At 39.0% G+C, this 22246-nt stretch overlaps 1 protein-coding gene across 1 annotated transcript; it reads left to right on the top strand.

Annotated features, from left to right (window-relative positions):
- The first annotated feature begins 873 nt into the window (after positions 1-873).
- tmc4 (transmembrane channel-like 4) lies at positions 874-20512 on the top strand. The gene is made up of 16 exons (XM_037536715.1): positions 874-1101; positions 6261-6447; positions 6646-6794; positions 7055-7231; positions 9799-9884; positions 10796-10941; positions 11789-11936; positions 12263-12421; positions 13913-14067; positions 15278-15404; positions 17199-17296; positions 17755-17938; positions 18114-18244; positions 18785-18940; positions 19151-19229; positions 19841-20512. The coding sequence occupies exons 1-16, from the start codon at positions 1065-1067 to the stop codon at positions 20072-20074; spliced, it is 2253 nt and encodes a 750-aa protein (XP_037392612.1). The 5' UTR covers positions 874-1064; the 3' UTR covers positions 20075-20512.
- The last annotated feature ends 1734 nt before the right edge of the window (positions 20513-22246 follow it).

Here is a 22246-nt window from a genome sequence, read left to right as displayed (position 1 = left end):
GATGTTTTTCACACCTCCAAAGTTCAGTCTTAGAAGTTGGTTGCATTTTCTGCTTCTCATAATCCAAATAATCCCATGCACCTTCAGTGATGTTGAGGCCTGGACAGTCAGTTCATTGGTCTGAGAACACCAGCAGCTTCTTGGTTTGATTTACAAATTTTCCTTTGTTTCCTTTTTTCAGTAAGGGCTTCTTCATAGCTACACATCCTTTCAGACTCATGGTGTTGAGCTGTGTTCTCGCAGTGGAAGAAGGGACAGGAACACCTGTCAGTTATGAGCTGAAGCAAGAGTGGAAATGATTTTGTAAAAGATGAAGGTTTTAAGATTTTGAGTACTGCTTATCTGATGGTTGCAGCTTTAGTAGTCTGCTAGGTCTTGCATTGTTGTTAGACGTCCCACTTTCTCTAAAGCTCTATAGAATTTTTTTTATTAACTCAGTTTTGGAATCCATTTTTTTCCAATTAATTTCCTTTGACTTTCCACTGCATTATGCAAGTTGAATATCTTCTCTAATCTCCTCAGCAGCATCTCCTAAAATAATGAATAACTTGTGGCAGTTATGACTGGAAATAAAATGAAGGGTGGTCTCAGATTTTTTGCATAGCACTTCACACCTTGTACTTTTTTGGTCTCCACAGTAACCACTCGCCAACAGGTTATTACAGCTTCTGTTTATGGCTTAGTGAGCAGATATAGAATGTTTGTAGATGTCTTCTATGTTAAACTGATCCCTATCTGTTGTATTTTAAACTTCCTCCACTAAGAGTCATCACCTTTCTGTCAGCAGGTGATGGGATTGTCAGGCTCGTCAGATTAATTAAAACCCTGTCGGTAAACAAACACTTGACTCACAGTGGACACGCAGCGACGAGGAAGTGTCTCTAAGGGACAAGCTCAAAGTTCAGGCATGAGAGATTCCTGGAGCCACACATACTTCTGATCCAGTGACATGAGCAGGACTCTGTCAGACTGCAGCTGGTCTACACAGGTTGGAGCTGTTTTTAAGGCCAATGGTGTGTCTATGGTCTATTGTTTAACCTGGAGGAGATTGAGAAGCTTTTCACATGGAGCTGAGAGAATTCAGAGACTCACTTGCTTCAGGTAAGTACTCAGGTGTGAGACTGAGAGGTGTGGGGATGCTAAAGTAAACTGCTCAAGAGAGAGGTAATCATGACGTTACATACAGTCAGAATTGGTGTGAGCCTGGAGTAATGAGAAATGTGTGTACATTCACCATCCAGTGTATTCGTTTTTTTTTTGATCATGTGAGTTTCATTGCTATGTTGGAATGTTACAATGCCCAAATGATATCTGGTCAATGATATCTCTAAACTGACCAACAGTGACCAATCTGCAAGACATATTGAGCATGATGGGATTAGCACTTTATAATCCCAGGCTTTTTACATACTAAGGCTTACAATTTACTACAGGAAGTTCAATGCAAACTGGCTGAGTTATTAGGTTATAGGGGGCCCTGGCCTTTTATGTGGTTACTTATTTGTAATTCATTGCCAAACAATAAAACCTTATATTCTTTAATTGATAGGAGAAGGAAAAAATCATCCATTCATCAATAAATGCTCTGACAGTGACAGCTAGTATTTTCAAATTATGTAAAAAAAACAAAAAAACAAAGAAAACCATATCAAATAGAGTTAGGAGGATTTGATATGACAGGAACAAACTGTACAGCTACACTTCAAAGGTTTATTCAAGGATTTGTAATCACTTGCCAAATTATCCACTTTTATTGTTTTATATATTATAATAATTTACACAATGTAGATTTAAATACTTTTAGCCTAATCAATTGCCAAAAGATGTTTTATTCAGTGTTTCAAGAGTTCTGTGATAAAAAAAGTAATCAAGTGATAAATAATATACTGTAATTAATGTAAGTTAAACACCGAGATTAGATTTTCACTTTTGAAATATGATGAATTCTGGATATTAATTTTATTTTAACTTAGTTCTCCATGCTGCACAGCTTTCTCATTTTGGAATCACCTAACACTCCACACATCATCCTAAACACATCTATAAATTTAATTTAGTGTTTTAGTGTCTACTAATGTCTGAGACATATGAGGTTACACAATAGAAATTTTTATTGGCAATCAGATAATGGTGGTTTTATATTATTGAAAAAGACACTTTCCAGATTAACAAAAACATATAAATGGTAGCATGTATAGTAGAGCTGTAAGGTGGTCAATGAGTGGAAGTACAAGGTAGGTGTTTCTAATAAAGAGGATGGTTAATACAAAGAGATGCAGCTTCAGGATTGTTGTAGTGCAGGTGTAAGTGTCTGCTGGCTGTGGTGCCTCTGGTGAATCTTATGAAAGACACTGGTCTAATGGGAGAGAGGCTGGAGGACAGCTCAGTTAGAGAAATGGGTCAGATTTATTTATAGTGCTGCAGCACTAACTGTATCTTCAGCTGAGTCTCAGCGGGGGAGGCTGTTACACAACACCTTCGCCATTCCCTCAAATTAAAATATCTATCATTTTATCCTCTGAAATTCCGCCGTTCCAGCAGTGGCTATAACAGTGAATCTCTGTCTTGCCGAGTATGTTCTTCTCCAGCAGCACTCATCATGTCACATACAGTGAAAATCAAACGTAAAGGCATTAAAAACTTGGGGACAATCAACCTTCAGTCTTAGTGAAGACTTCTCAGGTTTAGTTTGAAGAAAATATTTGCCAATAAATCCCCTTGTTGTGTTTTAAATCCCATTTGGAACAAAAGATTGTGCTTGTAACACATTTGGGAAAGAAAACTGTCAAATCATTACTTTGACAAAACCTGATCTCCATACCAAGAAGACACTTTAATGCTGTTGTGTGTTGCAAAATACACTGAAAGTAAAAGTAAATACATTAAAGCAACAAGCCACAAGAGGCCGTGGGTTACTGGAATTTTGGCACGAAATGAAGAGGACGGTCCCTTCTCTGTGATAAAATTGCAGTAATGCACTGCTTCGAAAACGAAGACCAAATTAAAATATGTTTAAATACGCAATGTTTTAGATAATTATTTAAATGATTATTAATAATAATCAACATAAACAAGTATTCTGCCAAGAAATGTAGTTCCCTTAGAGTATGGTATTGTTGCTTAGCAACCACTGACCAAAAACAACAAAACATAGATTAATTTCATTAATCAAAGATTAATCCATTAACAGCAGAGGGTTTTCGTGCCATGGTACAGCAATACAGAGTTCAGTTGCTAATATTAGCATATTTCTTCTTCTTCTTCTTTCGGCTGCTCCCTTTAGGGGTTGCCACAGCGGATCATCTGCCTCCATCTTGCCCTATCCACTGCCTCCTCTACTTTCACACCAACCATCTCTATGTCCACCTTCACTACATCCATAAACCTTCTCTGAGGTCTACCTCTTCTCCTACCCGGCAACTCCATCTCCAACATTCTTTGACCAATATATCCACTATTCCTCCTCAACACATGTCCAAACCATCTCAACCTGGCCTGTTTGGCTTTATCTCCAAACTGCTCCACCTTCACTGTCCCTCTGATCTGCTCATTTCTAATCTTGTCCATCCTTGTCACTCCCAACGAAAATCTCAGCATCTTCATCTCCGCCACCTCCAGCTCAGCCTCCTGTCTTTTAGACAGAGCCACAGTCTCCAAACCATACATCATAGCAGGACGCACTACTGTCTTTTAAACCTTCCCTTTCACTCTTGCTGCTATCCTTCTGTCACACATCAGCCCTGACACCCGTCTCCACCCACTCCATCCTGCCTGCACCCTCTTCTTCACCTCTTTTCTACACTGTCCATTGTTCTGGATGGTTGACCCAAGATATTTGAAGTCATCCACCTTTACGACCTCTACTCCTTGCATCTTTACCTTTCCACCTGCCTCCCTCTCATTCACACACATGTATTCCGTCTTGTCTCTACTGACCTTCATTCCTCTCCTCTCCAGTGCAAACCTCCACCTCTCCAGATTCTCTTCCACCTGCTCTCTACTCTCACCACAGATTACAATGTCATCTGCAAACATCATGGTCCATGGAGCCTCCTGCCTGACCTCATCTGTCAACCTTTCCATCACCATTGCAAACAAGAAGGGGCTCAAAGCTGATCCCTGATGTAACCCTACCTTCACCTTGAAACCATTTGTCACTCCAACTGCACACCTCACCACTGTCTCACTATCCTCATACATGTCCTGCACCACCCTAACATACTTTTCAGCTACACCTGACTTCCTCATACAGTACCACAGTTCCTCTCTTGGCACTCTATCATGTGCCTTCTCTACTCTTTCCCATACCTTCATGGTGTGACTCATCAACTTTATACCTCTGTTACTGCAGCTCTGCACATCACCCTTGTTCTTAAAAATGGGGACCAGTACACTGCTTCTCCACTCATCAGGCATCCTCTCACTCTCCAGGATTTTGTTAAACAACCTGGTTAAAAAGTCCACTGCCTTCTCTCCTAAACATCTCCATACCTCCACAGGTATGTCATCTGGACCAACTGCCTTTCCATTCTTCATCCTTTTGAAAGCTGCCCTCACTTCCACCTTACTAAGTCTCTGCACTTCCTGATCCACTATCTCTCCGTCCATTGTCCTCCTCTCTCTCTCGTTTTCCTCATTCATTAGTTCTTCAAAGTACTCCTTCCATCTACTCAACACTCTCTGTTCACTCACTAGTACATTTCCCTCTCTATCCTTTATCAGCCTAACCTGCTGTACATCCTTTCCAGCTCTGTTTCTCTGTTTAGCCAAACTTCTTTACTGTCCAGCCTCTCATACAGCTCATCATAGGCCTGAGCCTTTTCCACCATTCTTTTTGCTATGGGACTAGCCTCACAGTACTCCTGCCTACTTCCTTCATCTCTCTGGTTATCCCACTTTTTCCTAGCTGCATTCTTCTGCTGAATACTCTCCTGGACTTCCTCTTTCCACCACCAACTTTCCTTGTCTTCTTTTCTCTGACCAGATGAAACACCCAACACATTTTTGCCAGTTTCCCTCACCACCTTAGCTGTAGTTTTCCAGTCCTCAGGTAGCTCCTCACTGCCCCCAAGGGCCTGTTGCAATTTTTCCCTGAACTGCCTGCAACCATCCTCCTCCTTCAGCTTCCACCATCTAATCTTTGGCTCTGTCTTCACTCTCTTCCTCTTCTTTCTTTCTAACCTCATTCTACAGACAACCACCCTATGCTGCCTTGCTACACTTTCCCCTGGCACCACTTTACAATCTCCAATCTCCTTTGTTGGCATCTCCTGCTAAGGATATAATCCACCTGTGTGCACCTCCCTCCACTCTTGTATGTCACCCTGTGTTCCTCCCTCTTCTGAAAATACGTGTTCACCACAGCCATTTCCATTCTCTTTGCAAAATCTACAACCATCTGACCTTCTGCATTTTTTCACACCATACATACCCAGCACCTCTTCATCCCCTCTGTTTCCTTCACCAACATGTCCATTGAAGTCTGCACCAATCACCAATCTCTCCTCTCTAGGGACACCATCTACCACTTCATCCATCTTACTCGAAAATTCCTCTTTCTCCTCTAACTGACAACCAACCTGTGGTGCATATGAACTGACCACATTCAAAATCACACCATCAACCTCCAACTTCAGGCTCATGAAATATTAGCATATTTATATAGTCTTAATACAGTTTTTATATAGTGTTTTATACATCATTGTGCAGGGGATTTCACTACATGTGATTTGATAAGGCCAGCTTCCAGCAGCAACTTTTTGCTTGTTAAACAGGGTCAATTCTTCCAAATTAAAGGTAAAATATTCATGTTCACTTTCAGACATGTGCCCCTGCCCTTTTGCCCCTAGTCTGTACAAGTGCCCTCTTGGTTGGTCTGAATAATAATTGTATTTTACAATGCTTCCTACTAGTCCCCAGAGTTGGGCTCATTTTGTCCTGCTACTGGCAATAATTTAGTTTAATATTTACAAGCTATTTGCCCAGCAGCAACTCAAGTTGCCAGGTATTGAAATCTAGTTTTCTTTAAAGACATTTAAATAGAAAAAGCTTGACTCTGTTTTAATGGGTCACTGGCAGTACACTGAAACTGAAAAGTAACAGTGAGAATCAAACATTGCTTGAAAAACAGTACAGGCGAGGTGGCCACAGTCTTCTCATGGGCAGCTTCTGTGTCTGTAATTTGAGACTATCTGTACAAAGATTGCTTTCTTATAAGCTAATGCTATTGTATTTTTGTCCCACTCTGTTCTCTCCTTGAGGTTTCAATGACCACTACAGTCCCCAGCCCTCACTAAGGCACCGGGGCGGTCCTGACCTGCAGGAGAATGAAAACACAGTCCAGTTTGACTGGAGCTCACATCCTGAAGAGAGTGATGATGGAGATTCACATCAGCCTCAGAACCTCAGAGAGCTGCCTCTACACATGACCCTAAAGAGAGCTATATGGTACTGTATGGTGCTTCTGGGCTACTTGAGATTTTAAAGGGCCTTTATGGGCCTTTCTTTTTATATGCACTCAAGCTTGTTTATACATGTCTATATGTGTTTTAAGGAAACAGAATAGCTTAATAATAGAAATCAAACCTTCCCTCTCTCTCTCTCTCTCTCTCTCTCTCTCTCTCTCTCTCTCTCTCTCTATTTCAGGCAGGTGCAGCAGATGAAAGTACCAGTCGTGACTCGCTGGGGTTCATGGCGCATCCATCAGTCCAAAGCATTCCGCCGCTTTCGGGAAGATGCCAAGGACGTGCTGGCTAAGCTGGCACTGTGGAGGAAAACGATTCATAAGATTGGAGGTGAAAGAGAGAGAAACAAAAAGAAAAATGCTCTAGAACTAAAGTGCTTAGCTTTCTAGCTCAGCGGTTCTGACTCCATATACTAACACCATGTTCTTTCACAACTGTTTTAACTCTTCAGATCATTATTAAAGTGTTAGAGCATAGAAAAAGTGCCAGACTGACTGAAGGCCAAGGAGAAGAGTCAAACACTGATTAAAAACATAGTGTTCATGTCTCTGGTTCATTTCTAAAGCTCATATCACTGTTTCTCTGAGCAGGACACTTTGGTGGTGGAGTCCAGTCGTATTTCCTGTTCCTGAGGTTTCTTGTCATTCTCAATTTGCTGTCGTTCCTGCTGATGGCTAGCTTTGTGATCATCCCCAGCATTGTCTTCAACACTGTTTCTTTCAGTGGCTCCAGCAGCATAGACTCTCTGCCCTCTGTCAACATGACAGGTAGGAGCACCTGGTTTTCAAGCTAAATATTTACTACTGAACCCACTTTGTTAGACCCCCTTGTTTGCGTGCAGTTAGAGAATGCAGGCCATCTGTCAATGCACAGTTAAGTTAGCACTTCATTAGTGTTCAGTTTCTATGTGCATTTTTGTTGTTTTGGATTTTAACCAGTTTTCTCCCCAGTTTAGTCCAGTTTTATCCATTTCGTAAGATTATCCTTATCACACGATGCTACCAAGCTGGTGCAGGCTAGCACCTGCTTCCTCTGAGACACATGAAGCAGCCCACCACATCTTTTTGAACTGCTCCTAACACAACAGCATAGGACAGCTAAATGCCAATTATGCTACCTTAGGTAACAGACTTCAACAATGACTAGCATTTCGCTGAGTGATGGGTGGGAGAGGGAGGGCCATCCGACACACCCAGAGGCAGTGAGGCCAATTCTGCTGTCTTGGACACGGACACAGATGGCTGGGAATCAAACTCACAGTTCTCCAACAATAGGCCCAACACTGCGACATTTGTGCCACTGCCAAGACAGTGTGACAGCTGTGTTGACGATGCTCCACCACCCAAATAATATCTGGTTAATATCTGGTCCTGTAAGAAACTGACTGATTATAAATGGCGTAGAGGGTGACTGCACCACAGATGGGCTACCGTCTGTAATTATACACATATGCAGTGGATCTATAAGGTAGATGGACCTCATAAATTGGCCAATGAATGAAAACACAAAGTAAAAGTTTCTAATAAAGTGGACAGTGAGTATATATTCAATACCCGTGCCTGGCTAATAATCACTGAAAGCTCAATCCTGATGTGATATTATAGTTAATCGCTCCTGTTTGTTAATGATCTACAGGAATCAATACTGCATTTTACTTTCATATCACTTCAAGATATCTGGTCCAAAGTTTACCTTTGTGCAATATATTACTTTGCTTGGAGCTTAAATGTTTCAAGTTGTGGCCTGATTCTTGCCTAGATTAATGATAAACATTAACGTGTAGCAGAGAGGCTGGCCAGTCTTTTTTCCTCCTTTCTCTGCTCTGTAATCTGCTATGATCTAAACAAATGATCGTATAAGCATATAAATAACTTTATGAGTAAGAAACACGGAAGTATGGCTCGTGTGCCGATTACCTAGCACAGCAAATAACATGGACAGTAAAAAGGTTGCTCTGTATGCAGCAACAGAAGCCAGATCAAGCTGACCTGAGCTCAGATTAACAGAGGCCTAGCTCCACCCACACTAGTGTCATATACCACTAAAACTGTTTATAGTTTCTTATAGACTCTAACCTGCGGAGCCCCGCTGGTGACATCCTGTATAAAAAATAATGCGTGGCCATGCCTTATTAACGTGTGGGAATGAGATGCCATTGCGTGGCCATGACTTAGTAAGGTGTGGGAACGAGATCACAGTCATGGCCATGCATTAGGATCTCGTTTTGATGCTTTACTAAGGTGTGATGACCGGGAAAATGACCGGGAAAATGTTTTATGACAATACATAGTTTTTAAATTGATAAACAATAAAACAAATTTCAATAATCTGTTCTGTGAAATCCTGTCTCTGGATCATGTCTTCACAATTATTTGTTTTATTCTAACATCACCCAAAGAATGTTTTTTTTTTAAAAGTGCAACTGTATCCATGTTTAAGTAGATACCATCTCATTTGCATATCTGAATATAATTTGTTTTTGCAAAACTTCCAACGCAAAGAACATTTGTAAGAATATGAGTGATCAAATGGAAAAGATTCATTGTGAGGTCTATAGTTAATATCTCAAGGTAAAAATATGATCTTGTTCACCTGTATTCTCACCTTAAATCCACTTTGCGTTACATCACTGTCGGAACAAAATCTTTCCATGTGATTCGAAATGGCAATTGTCCTTTACACCATTTCAAAAGAAATGCTCTAAAATCATTTGGAAAAAAAATCTTGTTCCAATGACTTCCATTTAAAGTTAAGGACACTTGTTTGTGCTGTAAAGTTACCCTACTGAAAACAGGAGGTGTCGTTCCGACGGTGACAGTAATACAATTTTATTTGATAAGCACCTTTCAAGACAACCAAGGACACTGTACAATAAAAATAACAACAAAAAAATCATGTACAAAAATACACATATTTTACAAAAATCACAGTTCTGCTTCACTCAAAAGCCAGGTGGAAAAGGTGGGTTTTAAGATTAGCTTTGAACAAAGCTAGGGTCAAATAAGCATGTAACTCAGAGGGGAAACTGTTCCACAGTTGGGGCAGCAACACTGAATGCCATATAGTAAGTCATTATTGTGTGTAGAACAACAAAAAAGTTCTAAACAGTTCAAATAGAGTAGACTCAGCTATTCAGCTATGTAGACTTTTCTCAACATAAAATATGACTCCGATTTGTTTTCATATTTTCAGTTTATAAGTTAAAAGTACCTGGGTACTACTATTATTATTACTGAATATTCAAAAATCATTCTTTATGTCTTTAATTCTCTTGGTAAGCTGGACAAAAAAACACTGTTTCGTGTGGTTCTCTTCTGGATTTTTGTCGGTCTAGGAAAGGAGGAGTGCCTGCGCTATGACCCTAATCCTGAGGCTCTCACTGTTTTCTACACATACTTCCTGGATTTGCTCTCAGGAACGGTACAAACACACATACACTGTAGCTGCACACACCATTGACCCTCAGTTGGCCAGAGACCATTGCAAACAGTAGGAGGGAAGAGGATAACACTGAGATATTAAAACAGAGAGCAGTGCAAATAAACCATCATCATTAAAGTTCAACAGAGAGAGCAAATAGCTAAATGTTGTTGTCAGAATGAAGTAAATAGTGAGATGCATGGGGATGATGCAGTTAATAATGCATTTCAAGACCAAGACAAAGCGGATTTGTACAGATGGTGTAAAATTACACTCACTCACAATAGCCTGCTTTGTTCTTTGTGTTTATCTCTAAGGAAAAAACAACTCACATGACCTCGCAGTCTTATTTGTGGAGTTCTGTATTTATTTAACCCCTTGAACCTTTACTGTTTTGTATTTAATCCTACCACCTATTATTTGGTAACTACCATAAAAGTAGTATATGTAATGTAGTAATGCAGTTATGTAGATATGACAGTGAGAAATGGTTATCATCATATTTAGTGTTAATCTACACTCTCATGCTATACATAAATAAACAGGAAAAGCCATAAATACTAATCATTTTACTCTGGTTTCGGCCTGGTCAGAGTCCAGATATAAACTCTATAGAGAATATTTGTCTCACATTAAACACAAATTAGCTTGGCAGTGTTTTTCAAAAGTTGGAAGCCATTCAATGCTAAATGGAATAATGTTAGCTCTTCTTTCTGTAAAAGGCTGTCTGCATCTTTACCTACAAGACCTGAGCATTTAAAGAAATCTAACCCCTCCCAAAGTTACTTTATCTATTTGTTTAATTTGCTGACTAATGATTTGTTGCTAAAACCATTAAAAGACATTTTTCTTTACACAGGAGTGTACTTGTTCAGCGAGTGGTGTAATTCCCTCTTCTCTCACCCTGCCAGGGCTTCATGGAGTATTCTTACATGTTTTATGGTTTCTATAACAACACGTTGGTCATAAGCAGCGGCTTCTCTTACAACATCCCACTCGCCTACCTGCTGACCGCTGCCTTCTATTTCCTCTTCTGCCTTGCCTGCATCATCGTTCGGTCAGTACGATGCTCTCACCGCCTCCAGCTCAAACACACTGTTTTAGTGCCAAGTTGCATCTTGGCTGACAACTATAATGCACAGATTATAGTAGAAGACTTCTAATGTCAAATATTAAAAGTAGTGAGAAAAAAAATGAAGGTGCCCTAGTCATTACTAAACGCTTAAACTCATTACTTGTTTGTAATTAAAAAATGTACATATTAGTTTTATAGCAGTTACTGACTATTTCAAAGAAGTTAATGAATAATAAATCTCAATATTAAAAAGTGACTAATCAGTCTAGAGTTTACACGGTCAACCACTTAGAGCTGCACTGTGTAAGATTTGGGGACTTGGAGACCTCTCTGGTGAAAATGCAACATGCAGAACAACATTGTGTAAAATCTGATAATCAAATACAACTCAGTCAAAACTTGGTGAAGGATGCATCTTCCAAGGATGTAAGTGAGTTTTCCACTTGTTACATGTTATATATTGTAACGTTAATGTATAAAGAAACATGATATGGTCCGAAAAACTACCACAAACTCTGACCTGATGAATTATTTCAGGCTTAACAGGGTGACTCGCAGCAGCCACAATATTTTCAAGTGTTTTTTCTCCTGATTCAGTACTACTTCTTCTTTAAATTTTAATAAAAACATCTTACATAGTGCTGCTTTAAAATATTTGCTTTAAAATATCCAGCTTAAGACCTTTTTAAAGATGATTTTTTCAGTACATTCTACAAACGATTCAGTAGCAACTGTGAAACTAATATGTAAATAAATTCTGAGAGTCAGGAAAAGAAGTATTGACTTGCTAATGGACTCTCAGGATAAAGTGCCTCTTATTGGTTGTTAGGATGGGCAGTGTGACTCGGATCATGGTGGCCACGGGCGGAGGGGCTGTAGGTGGCTACAGTATGTTGATTTTCACAGGATGGGATTACGGCCTTCAGGGAGAGCGTGCCACCCAGCTGAAACAGAACAACCTGCTCTACCAGTTACAGGTTAGAGGAAATGAAACAAGTGGCCTGCTGGACAGACACCAGATGCAATGAATTATCACAAGCTGCTTCAGATTACTGAATTATTGAGTTCAGATCAGACATTCAATCTTTCTAACTATTTCTTAAATCCATAAAAAGAAATTTTCACAGAGCATCCCAGCACTCAATGTCATACTTGTACTCTGAGTTGTTCAGATGAATGGCAGAGTTCATTGTTTTACATGTTTGTTTTACATTGAAAACTCTCTCTCATTCTGCAACTCTCTCTCTCTCTCTCTCTCTCTCTCTCTCTCTCTCTCTCTCTCTCTCTCTCTTCCCTTTCTCAGGTAGATTTGGAGGAGGAGAGGATTAAACAGAAGGCTGCCTCTCTGACTCTGACGCAGACAGTGGGTCTGTACTCATTCCGCATTTTCCTACATCTCGTCGTCCTCGCCATGATTGTGGGGGCTTTCTTTGGCATTGCTGCTGCAACCCAGTTCAGTCAGGTCAGCAGCACCAAAACCAGCCAGAGTTATTTACTGTGCACCAGAACAGCCACACTGTACTGTAAAACATAATTAAAAGTCAGCTTGACTTAAAATTCTTACATTTTAAATTTTATAAAATTTCAATTAAAACATTATTACTTTAAAGTTTTTTTTTAGGTAACTCAGCTTAGTAGTTCTCCCACCTCACTTTTTTAGGCATCCAAAAGGGGGAATTTGTGCTCAAGCACTTTAGAACATCCATCACATTGGCTGTGTTTACATGCAAAGATTACAGATTCAGACCGAGGTGTTTATTCTCACTCTGCTCAACAGTCTCCTGAAAATCTTCATTTACATGCCGACTACAAGTGATCTGATGCAAAATGACGTGCATGCGTGGAGCAGCGCTGAGAGTAAACGTTTACACGGATATTATTCTTCTATTTAACGAATTATTTAGAGGTTTACCCACCTCGTTCAATCGGATAGAAATTGTATTCCGAATGGCCTCAATCGGATTAGTCTATTCCGATTGAGGTGTTTACATGGACGTGTTCTATTCCGATTGAGCTATTAGTCGGATTAGTAATGGATTATAAGGCTGCATGTTAACGTAGCTAGTGACTGAAAATGGACTTTTCAACATTAAAACTAACTAAATAAAATCTAATAAAAACAAAAAAAAATGTTTTATTCAAATAACAACAAATCAGTATTTTACTGAAAAGGTCATTTTCATATTATCATATAGGAATTTCTCTTATATCCAAGTTTTATTTGTCACATATGGACATATATGTGATATATATACCAACTTATTTGAAATTGGCCATTTTTAAATATGGGGCATATATTTGAGCCATATTTCAACATATACAAACATACATGTGTAACTAACAGTAAACAATTTATAATAAAAACATTAATAAATGAATGGCATATATATACTAATGTGATGTTATATAAGGTATTTATAAATCTTCTGTTTTTTTTCCTCATAGTTAAAGTAAAAATTAAAAATTAGTAATAACAACATAACTAAACTCTAAAAAAACATGCACATTGTAAGCTATACTGACACACTTAAATAAAATAAATTTGCATTTAAAACCAAACGGATGACATAGTAACAAGTTTTGCCACAATGAGTTACTGTTTGCATCTCAAAAGCTGAAACATGCAGATTCTTTTTTAAAAAACAGTGTAATTTCCTTTTAACCCTTTAACAACAGTCAATATATGAGCCCACACTTAAGTTTCTGACTCTCATGGCTTACAACCTGTTTTACAACATATTTTAGAACATGTTTTAGAATTGTTATAAAATGATTTATGTAAATTATTTATTTATGTATAATTATTAAGTATTTTGTTCCCTTTTTATATTCATGTTCAATCTTATTATGTTTATGATTAAAAACAATAAGTCTAGGGTTCATGTGGTCAATCGCTATGTATCAATGCATTTTCACACACATAATATTTTCTTTGTCTCGCTTTTTCCTTCAGTCTCAGCAACAGGGAGGCATTGTGGGCCTGCTGCTTGAATACTTACCCTCTATTGTCATGACGACAAGCAACTTTGTGGTGCCCTTCATGTGTGACCAAGTCGCCCGGTTCGAGAAATATTCTCCTAGTGTCACAATCATCCTGGCACTGCTCCGGTTAGATCTGCACACACGACCACTTATGCTGACCACAGCACATAAAGCACAGGAGACAATAGGAAGATCAGGAGATTTGTGTCTGCACTTACTATTCACTTTGTTACCTTGTAATTCCACTCACTGACCACTTTGTAAGCACCATCTATCTATTAGGTCTATCTACCTCTGTAACCCACCTCTTATCATGCCATTATCAACTGGGTCCGAGCCCATTCATGACTGGTCATTTTCTGTGTACCACCAGATATTATTTGGATGATGGATCATTGATGGACACTGATATATAGCAAAATTGCAACGACAAAATAGGCACTTAATACTTATTCAAAACTAATTCTAAATAAACATCAATTGTTTTAGGTAGTTTTCTAAGATGCCCATGTGCTTGACCTAGAGACCAGGCATCTTTTCCGTTGGCCCATAGATTGTCATTGGTGGGGGGTCAGAACGCACACTATTTGTGCAGTGCATGCTCGGGACTGTAGTCCATCTCAGGGTGAAACGGACAAATAAGAATATAAATAAATAAAATTTGGGCCGAATAGGACTGTGTCACGGGCCCAAAGGCTTTGTGTTTGAGGAGCAGAGGATGACTAACACAGGCTGCATTCAGCAGGTGGTCTACAGTGTCTAACTGTATCCCAGCAATCTGGGAACTACAAAGTAGGGGTTTCTAATAAAGCAGATAGTGTGTATATAGTCCTTTGAAATATTTATTCAGAATGAACCAACAATATATTATTTACTTTAAAGTAGTAATAGAAGTAGCCAGTGTTTCTGAAACATTGTTAGATAAAACTGCTGTAATCTCATTTTTCAAAACGTGACTGATAGTATTGTCAGTAGTCATGTAACACACTGCGAGAAACATCATGATGAAATTTGTCTGCTGGTCATCAGCGCTCGAGAGCTGCCACTGTGTGGCAAATTGTGCAGCCTTGTCAGAAGGCTGAGTGCTCTAGAGCTTTTGTATGCAGCTTATGATTCTATCTTTCAAATGTCCTTCAGAGTGAAGCATGTGTGAATTTTGTTTATAGTTTTGCTGCTCGCATGGCCGACCTCATTCCAGCTTACGTCCATTCACTCATGCTTTCATTAGCTTGTCCTATCCCACAGCAGGGAGAGTAACGTTTCTCACATTTCTCTTCTGATCCTACACCACTGCCTGCTCTCTCTCCCTCACTCTCTCACTCTCTTGCCCCTCTAGGGCAGTGATTCTTCGTTTAGTGAGTTTGGCTGTGCTGCTGTACAGTCTGTGGAAGCAGATCACCTGTGATGGAGATGTCAACACTGGGAAATGCACACCCTGCAGTTACAACAGTGAGCAGTATCAGGTGAACGATAACATACAAATATGCAAACACACTAGTGGCCTCTTGACATTTAAACTCTATAACACTGGGCTCATGAAATCAAGCACTAAATTCTGAGCATCACATTGTACCATACTGTACAACATATGTAGATAAATAAAGTGTCCAAGTACACAAGCATGTCCAAAGTACACCATATGTCCTGACGTTTCTTCTCAAATCAAGGGTATTAATAGATAGTGTGTTACCTTTTGTGGCAATAACAACAGTATTTGAAGGTGCCACATTGCTCCCCTGCCTTAGAGCTCAGTGCTGAAGAGCTTTAGCTGTGGCTTGACATTAGTTGGGGTGACTGCTCCAGGGCATCTCATTCTATTAGAATTATTTTGTGGAGTTATGTGTGTGCAATTGCACCTTACAATAGCTAAATTCACTAATCAGAAGGGGTATCTGAAAACCTCTGGACATATAATGTATCACCAAGAAGATGACTGAACACCTAGCATTATCCAATGCTCTGGCCTTATAAAGCCCTGATTTGTTGCATTGATATGTACTCACTAAGCACTTTATTAGGAACACCTGTACACCCACTCATTTATGTTGATTAATGTATTTATCTAATCGGCCAATCACATGCAGTGCATAAACTCATGCAGATTTTACATGCAGATACGTACCATCAGCCTCAGGTAATGTTCACATAAAATCAGAATGGGGAAAAAAATGATCTCAGTGATTTGGACTGTGGCATGTATACTGGTTTGAGTACTTATATGACTGCTGACCTCCTGGAATTTTCAACAACAATCTTTAGAGTTTAATGAGGGTGTGGCAAAAAAGAAAAAAAAACATCCAGTAAGTGGCAATTCTGTAGACAGAAACTGTTGATGAGGGAGGTCAGTGGAGATTGGTCAGACTAGTTCACTCGCTGACAGAAGGACTACAGTTACTCAGATAACCACTCTGTACAGAAACATCTCAGGATGTACAACACGTTGAATCTTGAGGCGGATTGGTTACAACAACAGAAGATCACGTTTTGGTCAGCCAAAAACAGAAAGCTGAGGCTGCAGTGGACACAGGCTTACCAAACTCTGCAGTAGAACACTGGAAACACGTAGCCTGGTCTGATGCTTTTTGACTTCTGCTGAGACACACAGATGGTAGGGTCAGAATTTGCTGCCAACAGCATGAATTTGTGGACCCAATCTGCCTTGTGTCAACAGTCCAGGCTGGTATAGGTGGTGTAATGGTGTGGGGAATGTTTTTTGTTCTGCTAATGCCAATCAATCATGGTGTGAATGCCACAGCCTATTTGAGAGTTGTTGCTGACCATGTTCCTCCCTTTATGGCCACAATTTACCATCTTCTAATGACTACTTCAAGCATGATAATGCATCATGTCACAAAGCAAAAGTCATTTCAAACTTTTTTCACGAACATGACAATGAGTTCAGTGTTCTTCAGTGGCCTTCCCAGTCAACACATCTGAATCCAGTACAGCATCTTTGGGATGTGGTAGCACAGGAGATTCGCAGCATGAAAGTGCACCTGAAAAATCTGCAGGACCTGCATTATGCAATCATATCAACATGGAACAGAATCTCAAAAGAAGTTTCCAACATCTTGTGGAACACCATGACGATCTGAGGCTGTTTAGAGAGACCTTATCTGGTATTGGTATAGTCTTCCTAATGAAGTCTTCAGTGAGCGCATATGAAAATATGCTTCCATAGTTACAGAGGTCCAGGTTTAATGATGTTTCTTTTTGTTTCTTTTGTCTGTTTTCTTACATCCCACTCACATGCACAGTGCTGGGAGACACGAGTGGGGCAGGAAATGTACAAGCTGACACTCTTCGACTTCTTGATCACCATCGCCATGCTTGTTCTGGTGGAGTTTCCACGCAGGTCTGTCCATCAGGATGTCTCTTTCTCAGTGTAGTTAGCTCAGATTTTAGTACGGTTTTTCAGATCAGTCAGATTAATTAATTTCCCTTCAACTGAATTAATTTCAGTTCAGTTCAAATCAGTTCATTTTAATTAATGTCAGATAATTTCAGTTAATTTAGGCTAAGCTTTATTTGAATGATAGCAGCACATTTGTTTGACAGGCCCAGATTACAAAGTTTGGGAATTTTAAAAAACAACAAATAAGAAACCTTTCAGAGCCTGTAATGTAAACAGAACACTGCATCACTTTTTATTATATAACTTTAAATTGGTTTATTTTCTGGAGATATCCTGTGCAATGCCATGCCACTGATGAGGTTTGAATGTATATATATATGTGTGTGTGTGTGTGTGTGTGTGTGTGTGTGTGTGTGTGTGTGTGTGTGTGTGTGTGTGTGTGTGTGTGTGTATTACAGGTTTGTTGTGGACAACTGCTCGTGTAAGTTGGTGCAGTGGGTGGGTCGACAGGAGTTTCTGGTGCCTTCAAACATTCTGGCTCTTGTGTACGGTCAGACGGTGGTGTGGGCCGGTGCCCTTTTCTGTCCTCTACTGCCCATCATCAACACCATCAAATTCATCATCATCTTCTACTGCAAAAAGGTGCGACATTTTCTCATCATCGTTATCATCATCATCATGTTTATTTAAATAGGCTTTCCATTAGAGGCTCTCCCTCTTCCCTACACGTCCACGTCCACCTCTATCTCACTCTTTCTTCTCTCTCTTTGAGAATATGTGTGTATGTGTTGTGAGACACTGGGATTGTCTTTTTCAGGGCACTCTGTTCCAGAACTGCCGTCCAGCTCTCAGGACTTTCCGCTCAACCAGCTCCAACTTCTTCTTCTTTCTGGTTCTGCTTATTGGCTTGATGCTCGCCAGTGTGGTGCTTATTTACAGTGTGGCCATGTGAGCGTCCATCTGACAGACCCACACTGACCAATACATAGTCTTGTATTATCACCACAGTCTCACACTAATCCTGTAAACTTTTCCCACACATTGTGAACTTATTGCAACATCTATTATTTAATTATGTTTGTTTTTGTCATTAAAATGGTTATTGTTGTTAACAATGATTATATTTCTTATTATAATATGTATACCATAGTAAAAAATAAAGATAAAATAATAATAATAATAATAATAATAATAATGTTGCTGCTGTTGCAGTAGTGGTGACACAATTCTAATGAAAATAATCAAGATTAACAATATTGAAACATTTATTAAAAATCTATTATCAGAATATTGTTTTATAAATATATTAAAAATAATAAAATATTATATAGATTAATAAAAGTATATTTATAAAATGTATGTTATTATAATTATAAAAATAGTATATAAAATATTCTGAAAGTGTTATATGACCTAATACCACCACCAACAGCAACAATAATATTAATAGTAAAAATAATAATAATGTTATTTTTTCTTTTAATCTAGAATTCATCCCTCCTACGACTGCGGTCCATTCCGCTTTTCTGAAACCATGTGGCTTGTTGTTCCCAACACCTTCCATTCACTTTCCAACACCACCCAGGAGTTTCTGTTCTACGCGGGCTCACAGGCCTTCTCCATCCCACTCTTCATTTTCTCCTGGTCAGTGTCCTCATCAGACACAATGGGTTACTAAATCTTTACACTTCTTTGTTTGTGTGTGAAGTCATTATGTTTACTTCTAGTCCAGTCCAGTCTAATTCAGGCAGCTTTCATTCCCTACAGTCTGTAATGTGGAGTATAGAGCTGTATAACAGTAACTTGTCAATCATTTGTCATAAAATGATGGATCGTTTATTTCCACTTGTTTAGTGTGTTTCTGTGTTACATTGCTGCACTCGCAACAGTCTACGGGAAAACTGTAGCTCTTCTGAAGAACCAGCATAAAATGGTGAGAAACATAGAGACGAACAACTGCAACAGTCTCTCTATACAGCCTGCACTGTGTATTTCACTCTTTTTCTTTAAATTACCAGGCCATTATTTTATTCATTAGATAATCTAGTATATATACAGCATGTGTACATACAGTTGCGCATGAAAGTTTAAACACCCTGAGTCAAATGACATGTTTTGTTGATTTTCTAAGTGAAAATAAGTTAACACATTTTTTTACAGGGATTAAATTTAAATGTGGCATTTTCTACACTTTTAGTGCACAAGTGCAAATCTCTTTGCTAAATTTAAAATAAAATAAAAATAAAATAAAATTTGCACAGACCATATTTTATTTTTTACACGATATGTCAAATTTGGCAAATAAACAACAATTGTGGAATCAAATATGCAGAAGGTAATTAACTTATTTGCAGTTAGAAAATCAACAAAACTTGTAATTTGATCAGAGGTGCAAACCTTTGTTCATGCCTGTGTATATATTTACATAAATATTACCTATATTCCTAAAATACTGTGTCCAGTAAACATCTCCTATGATGCTTCTGCATAAATGACTAAAACCTGATCTTGTGAATGAACTCTGTGTTCACCTGTCCTATACAGGAGGGGCGTGATAAGCAGTTTCTGGTTAAACAGATCAAAGAGATTGCAGCACTTTCGAAAGAAGAGCAAGAACCACAGCAGCCCCCGAGAAGCCAAGCCCAGTGGAATGGTGCTCCGCACTGGGGTGGACAGCACAACCCTGCGTTTGACCCAGACACAGGGATGATGACACAACCCAGAGCTTTTTTCCCAGATGAGTTTGAGAATCCTGGACTCCATTACAGAGAAGAATGACTGATGGCTTAGACTCATTAACTGTCAGCACCAGAGCTGCGTTAATCTTTCTTTCAGCCCTGGAAAGTACACCAGAGAGACTCAGACAGAGTGCTGAGCTGTACATTTGTGTCCTATAAAAACTCCACTTTCAGCATATCATAACTCATTTTTCTTATTTCTTTCAGGACCAAACCTAACAAAATACTGTATTTTGCTAAAGGACCTATTCTCTAAGGGATTCATGCACGTATATGAAATTTATTTCTTTTGGAAAAACATTTTTAAAGAACTATACTGCATGTAATGGATAGACCTGTTGCAAAAAGCATTCACATGTATGTGCCATACAGCAACTCATAAAAGTGAGTACACCCTTCACATTTCTGCAAATATTTTATTATATCCTTTCGTTTTATTTATTTTTTTCACTATGGAAATGAAACTTGGCTATAACTTAAAGTAGTCAGTGTACAGCTTGTGTAGCAGTATAGATTTACTGTCCTCTGAAATAACTTAACACACAGCCATTCATGTCTAAATAGCTGGCAACACAAGTGAGTCCACCTCACAGTGAACAGTCCAAATTGTGCCCAAATGTGTCCCTCCCTGGTGTCATGTGACTTGTTAGAGTTACAAGGTTCCAGGTGTGAATGGGGAGCAGGGCTGTTTAGTGTTTTTTTGTACAATTCTCTCATACTGACCACTGGATATTCAGCATGGCACCTCATGGCAAAGAACTCTCTGAGGATGTGAGAAATAGAATTGCTGCTCTCCACAAAGATGGCCTAGGCTATAAGAAGATTGCTAACACCTTGAAACTAAGCTATAGCACAGTGGCCAAGGTCATACAGTGGTTTTCCAGGACCTAAACCCAATTGAGCACCTGTGAGGCATCCTCATGCAGAAGATGGAGGAGCGCAAGGTGTCTAACATCCACCAGCTCTGTGATGTCATCATGGAGGAGTGGAAGAGGATTCCAGTAGCAACCTGTGCGGTTCTGGTGAATTCCATGGCCAAGAGTGTTCAGGCAGTGCTAGATAATAATTGTGGTCACACAAAATATTGACACTGAGCACAATTTGGACATGTTCACTGTGAGGTGGATTCATTTGTGTTGCCAGCTATTTTGACATGAATGGCTGTGTGTTGAGTTATTTCAGAGGACAGTAAATCTGTACGGCTACACAAGCTTATAATAGGGCTAATATTTCTACAAATGCACACTGTGAAATCAGATGTTTTCATAATTATGACCTTTGTGTGATCCTTTATGCACCACTGAGCCAGCTAAACAACTTTATGCAATATAATGTAATCAGTTTTGGACAGTAACAAAGTAAATGTACTGAATTGTACTGACGTTTTTCCATTTTGGGTGAATTTTTACTTTCACTCCACTACATTTCAACAGAGGTGGATGAAGTACACAAATCATGTACTTGAGTTAAAATAGAGATACCCTAGGGAAAATATTACTCCAGTAAAAGTAGAAGTCCTTACTCTAGACCTCCACTTGAGTAAAAGTACAAAAGTATTTTGCTTCAAATGTATTTAAGTATCGAAAGGAAAAGTACTAAAATATAAATTATGACTCTGATGTCCTGTTATCATTTTTGTAACAAGACTCGCTTCATGAACTCATTTTAGGTGAAAATCCTCCAGCGTCTCTCTTGGTAAACAAGTCTTTTAATAGAACGTCATTAATTAGTGACGCTGATGTCTATTAAAATGATCATAAGCACAAAACACTGAAGGCAAACAGTTTCCATCAGGGAGAACCGAGTGGCTCTGAAATCACTTTTACAAACAAGCAAAGTTTCAGTTTAAGATTACTTTGTAAATTTGTTACAAGTTTAATAAAAACTTGCTTTAAACTCAGGATCACAAATAAGTTTTCCTTTACTGTATTGATCTGTAGATCTCTGCTCATAAACATAAGCTAACCAAAACTAATTTACTATAAAATGAAACTGTTTGTATGAATTCAGAAAAACAGAAACATGCCAGTCACGACTGCATGTGTGGACATATTTCTATATTGTGGTCTATTTATATAAAGTTAGGTTAATTCCATTATTTAGGTGACGTATGTGCTCCTAAATTGCTGCACTGACGTTGACCAACAGGTCAAAACAAGCTCAGAACAAAGTGACCGCTGTGCTCTGATTGGTGCTCTTCCTTTGCACTTCT

Source organism: Pygocentrus nattereri, chromosome 3 (assembly GCF_015220715.1).
Source record: "Pygocentrus nattereri isolate fPygNat1 chromosome 3, fPygNat1.pri, whole genome shotgun sequence".
Classification (NCBI taxonomy): domain Eukaryota; kingdom Metazoa; phylum Chordata; class Actinopteri; order Characiformes; family Serrasalmidae; genus Pygocentrus; species Pygocentrus nattereri.
The sequence above is the reverse complement of the archived record's forward strand: the minus strand, read 5'-3'. Positions and strand labels throughout refer to the sequence as shown.

What these genes read in the sequence shown, in the direction of transcription:
- tmc4 (XM_037536715.1), top strand. Translation starts at nt 1,065, where the DNA reads ATGGAGCTGAGAGAATTCAGAGACTCACTTGCTTCAG. An exon ending in CAGAGACTCACTTGCTTCAG is followed by an intron (nt 1,102 to 6,260) that starts GTAAGTACTCAG and finishes TCTCTCCTTGAG; the next exon opens with GTTTCAATGACCACTACAGT. An exon ending in TGAAGAACCAGCATAAAATG is followed by an intron (nt 19,230 to 19,840) that starts GTGAGAAACATA and finishes TGTCCTATACAG; the next exon opens with GAGGGGCGTGATAAGCAGTT.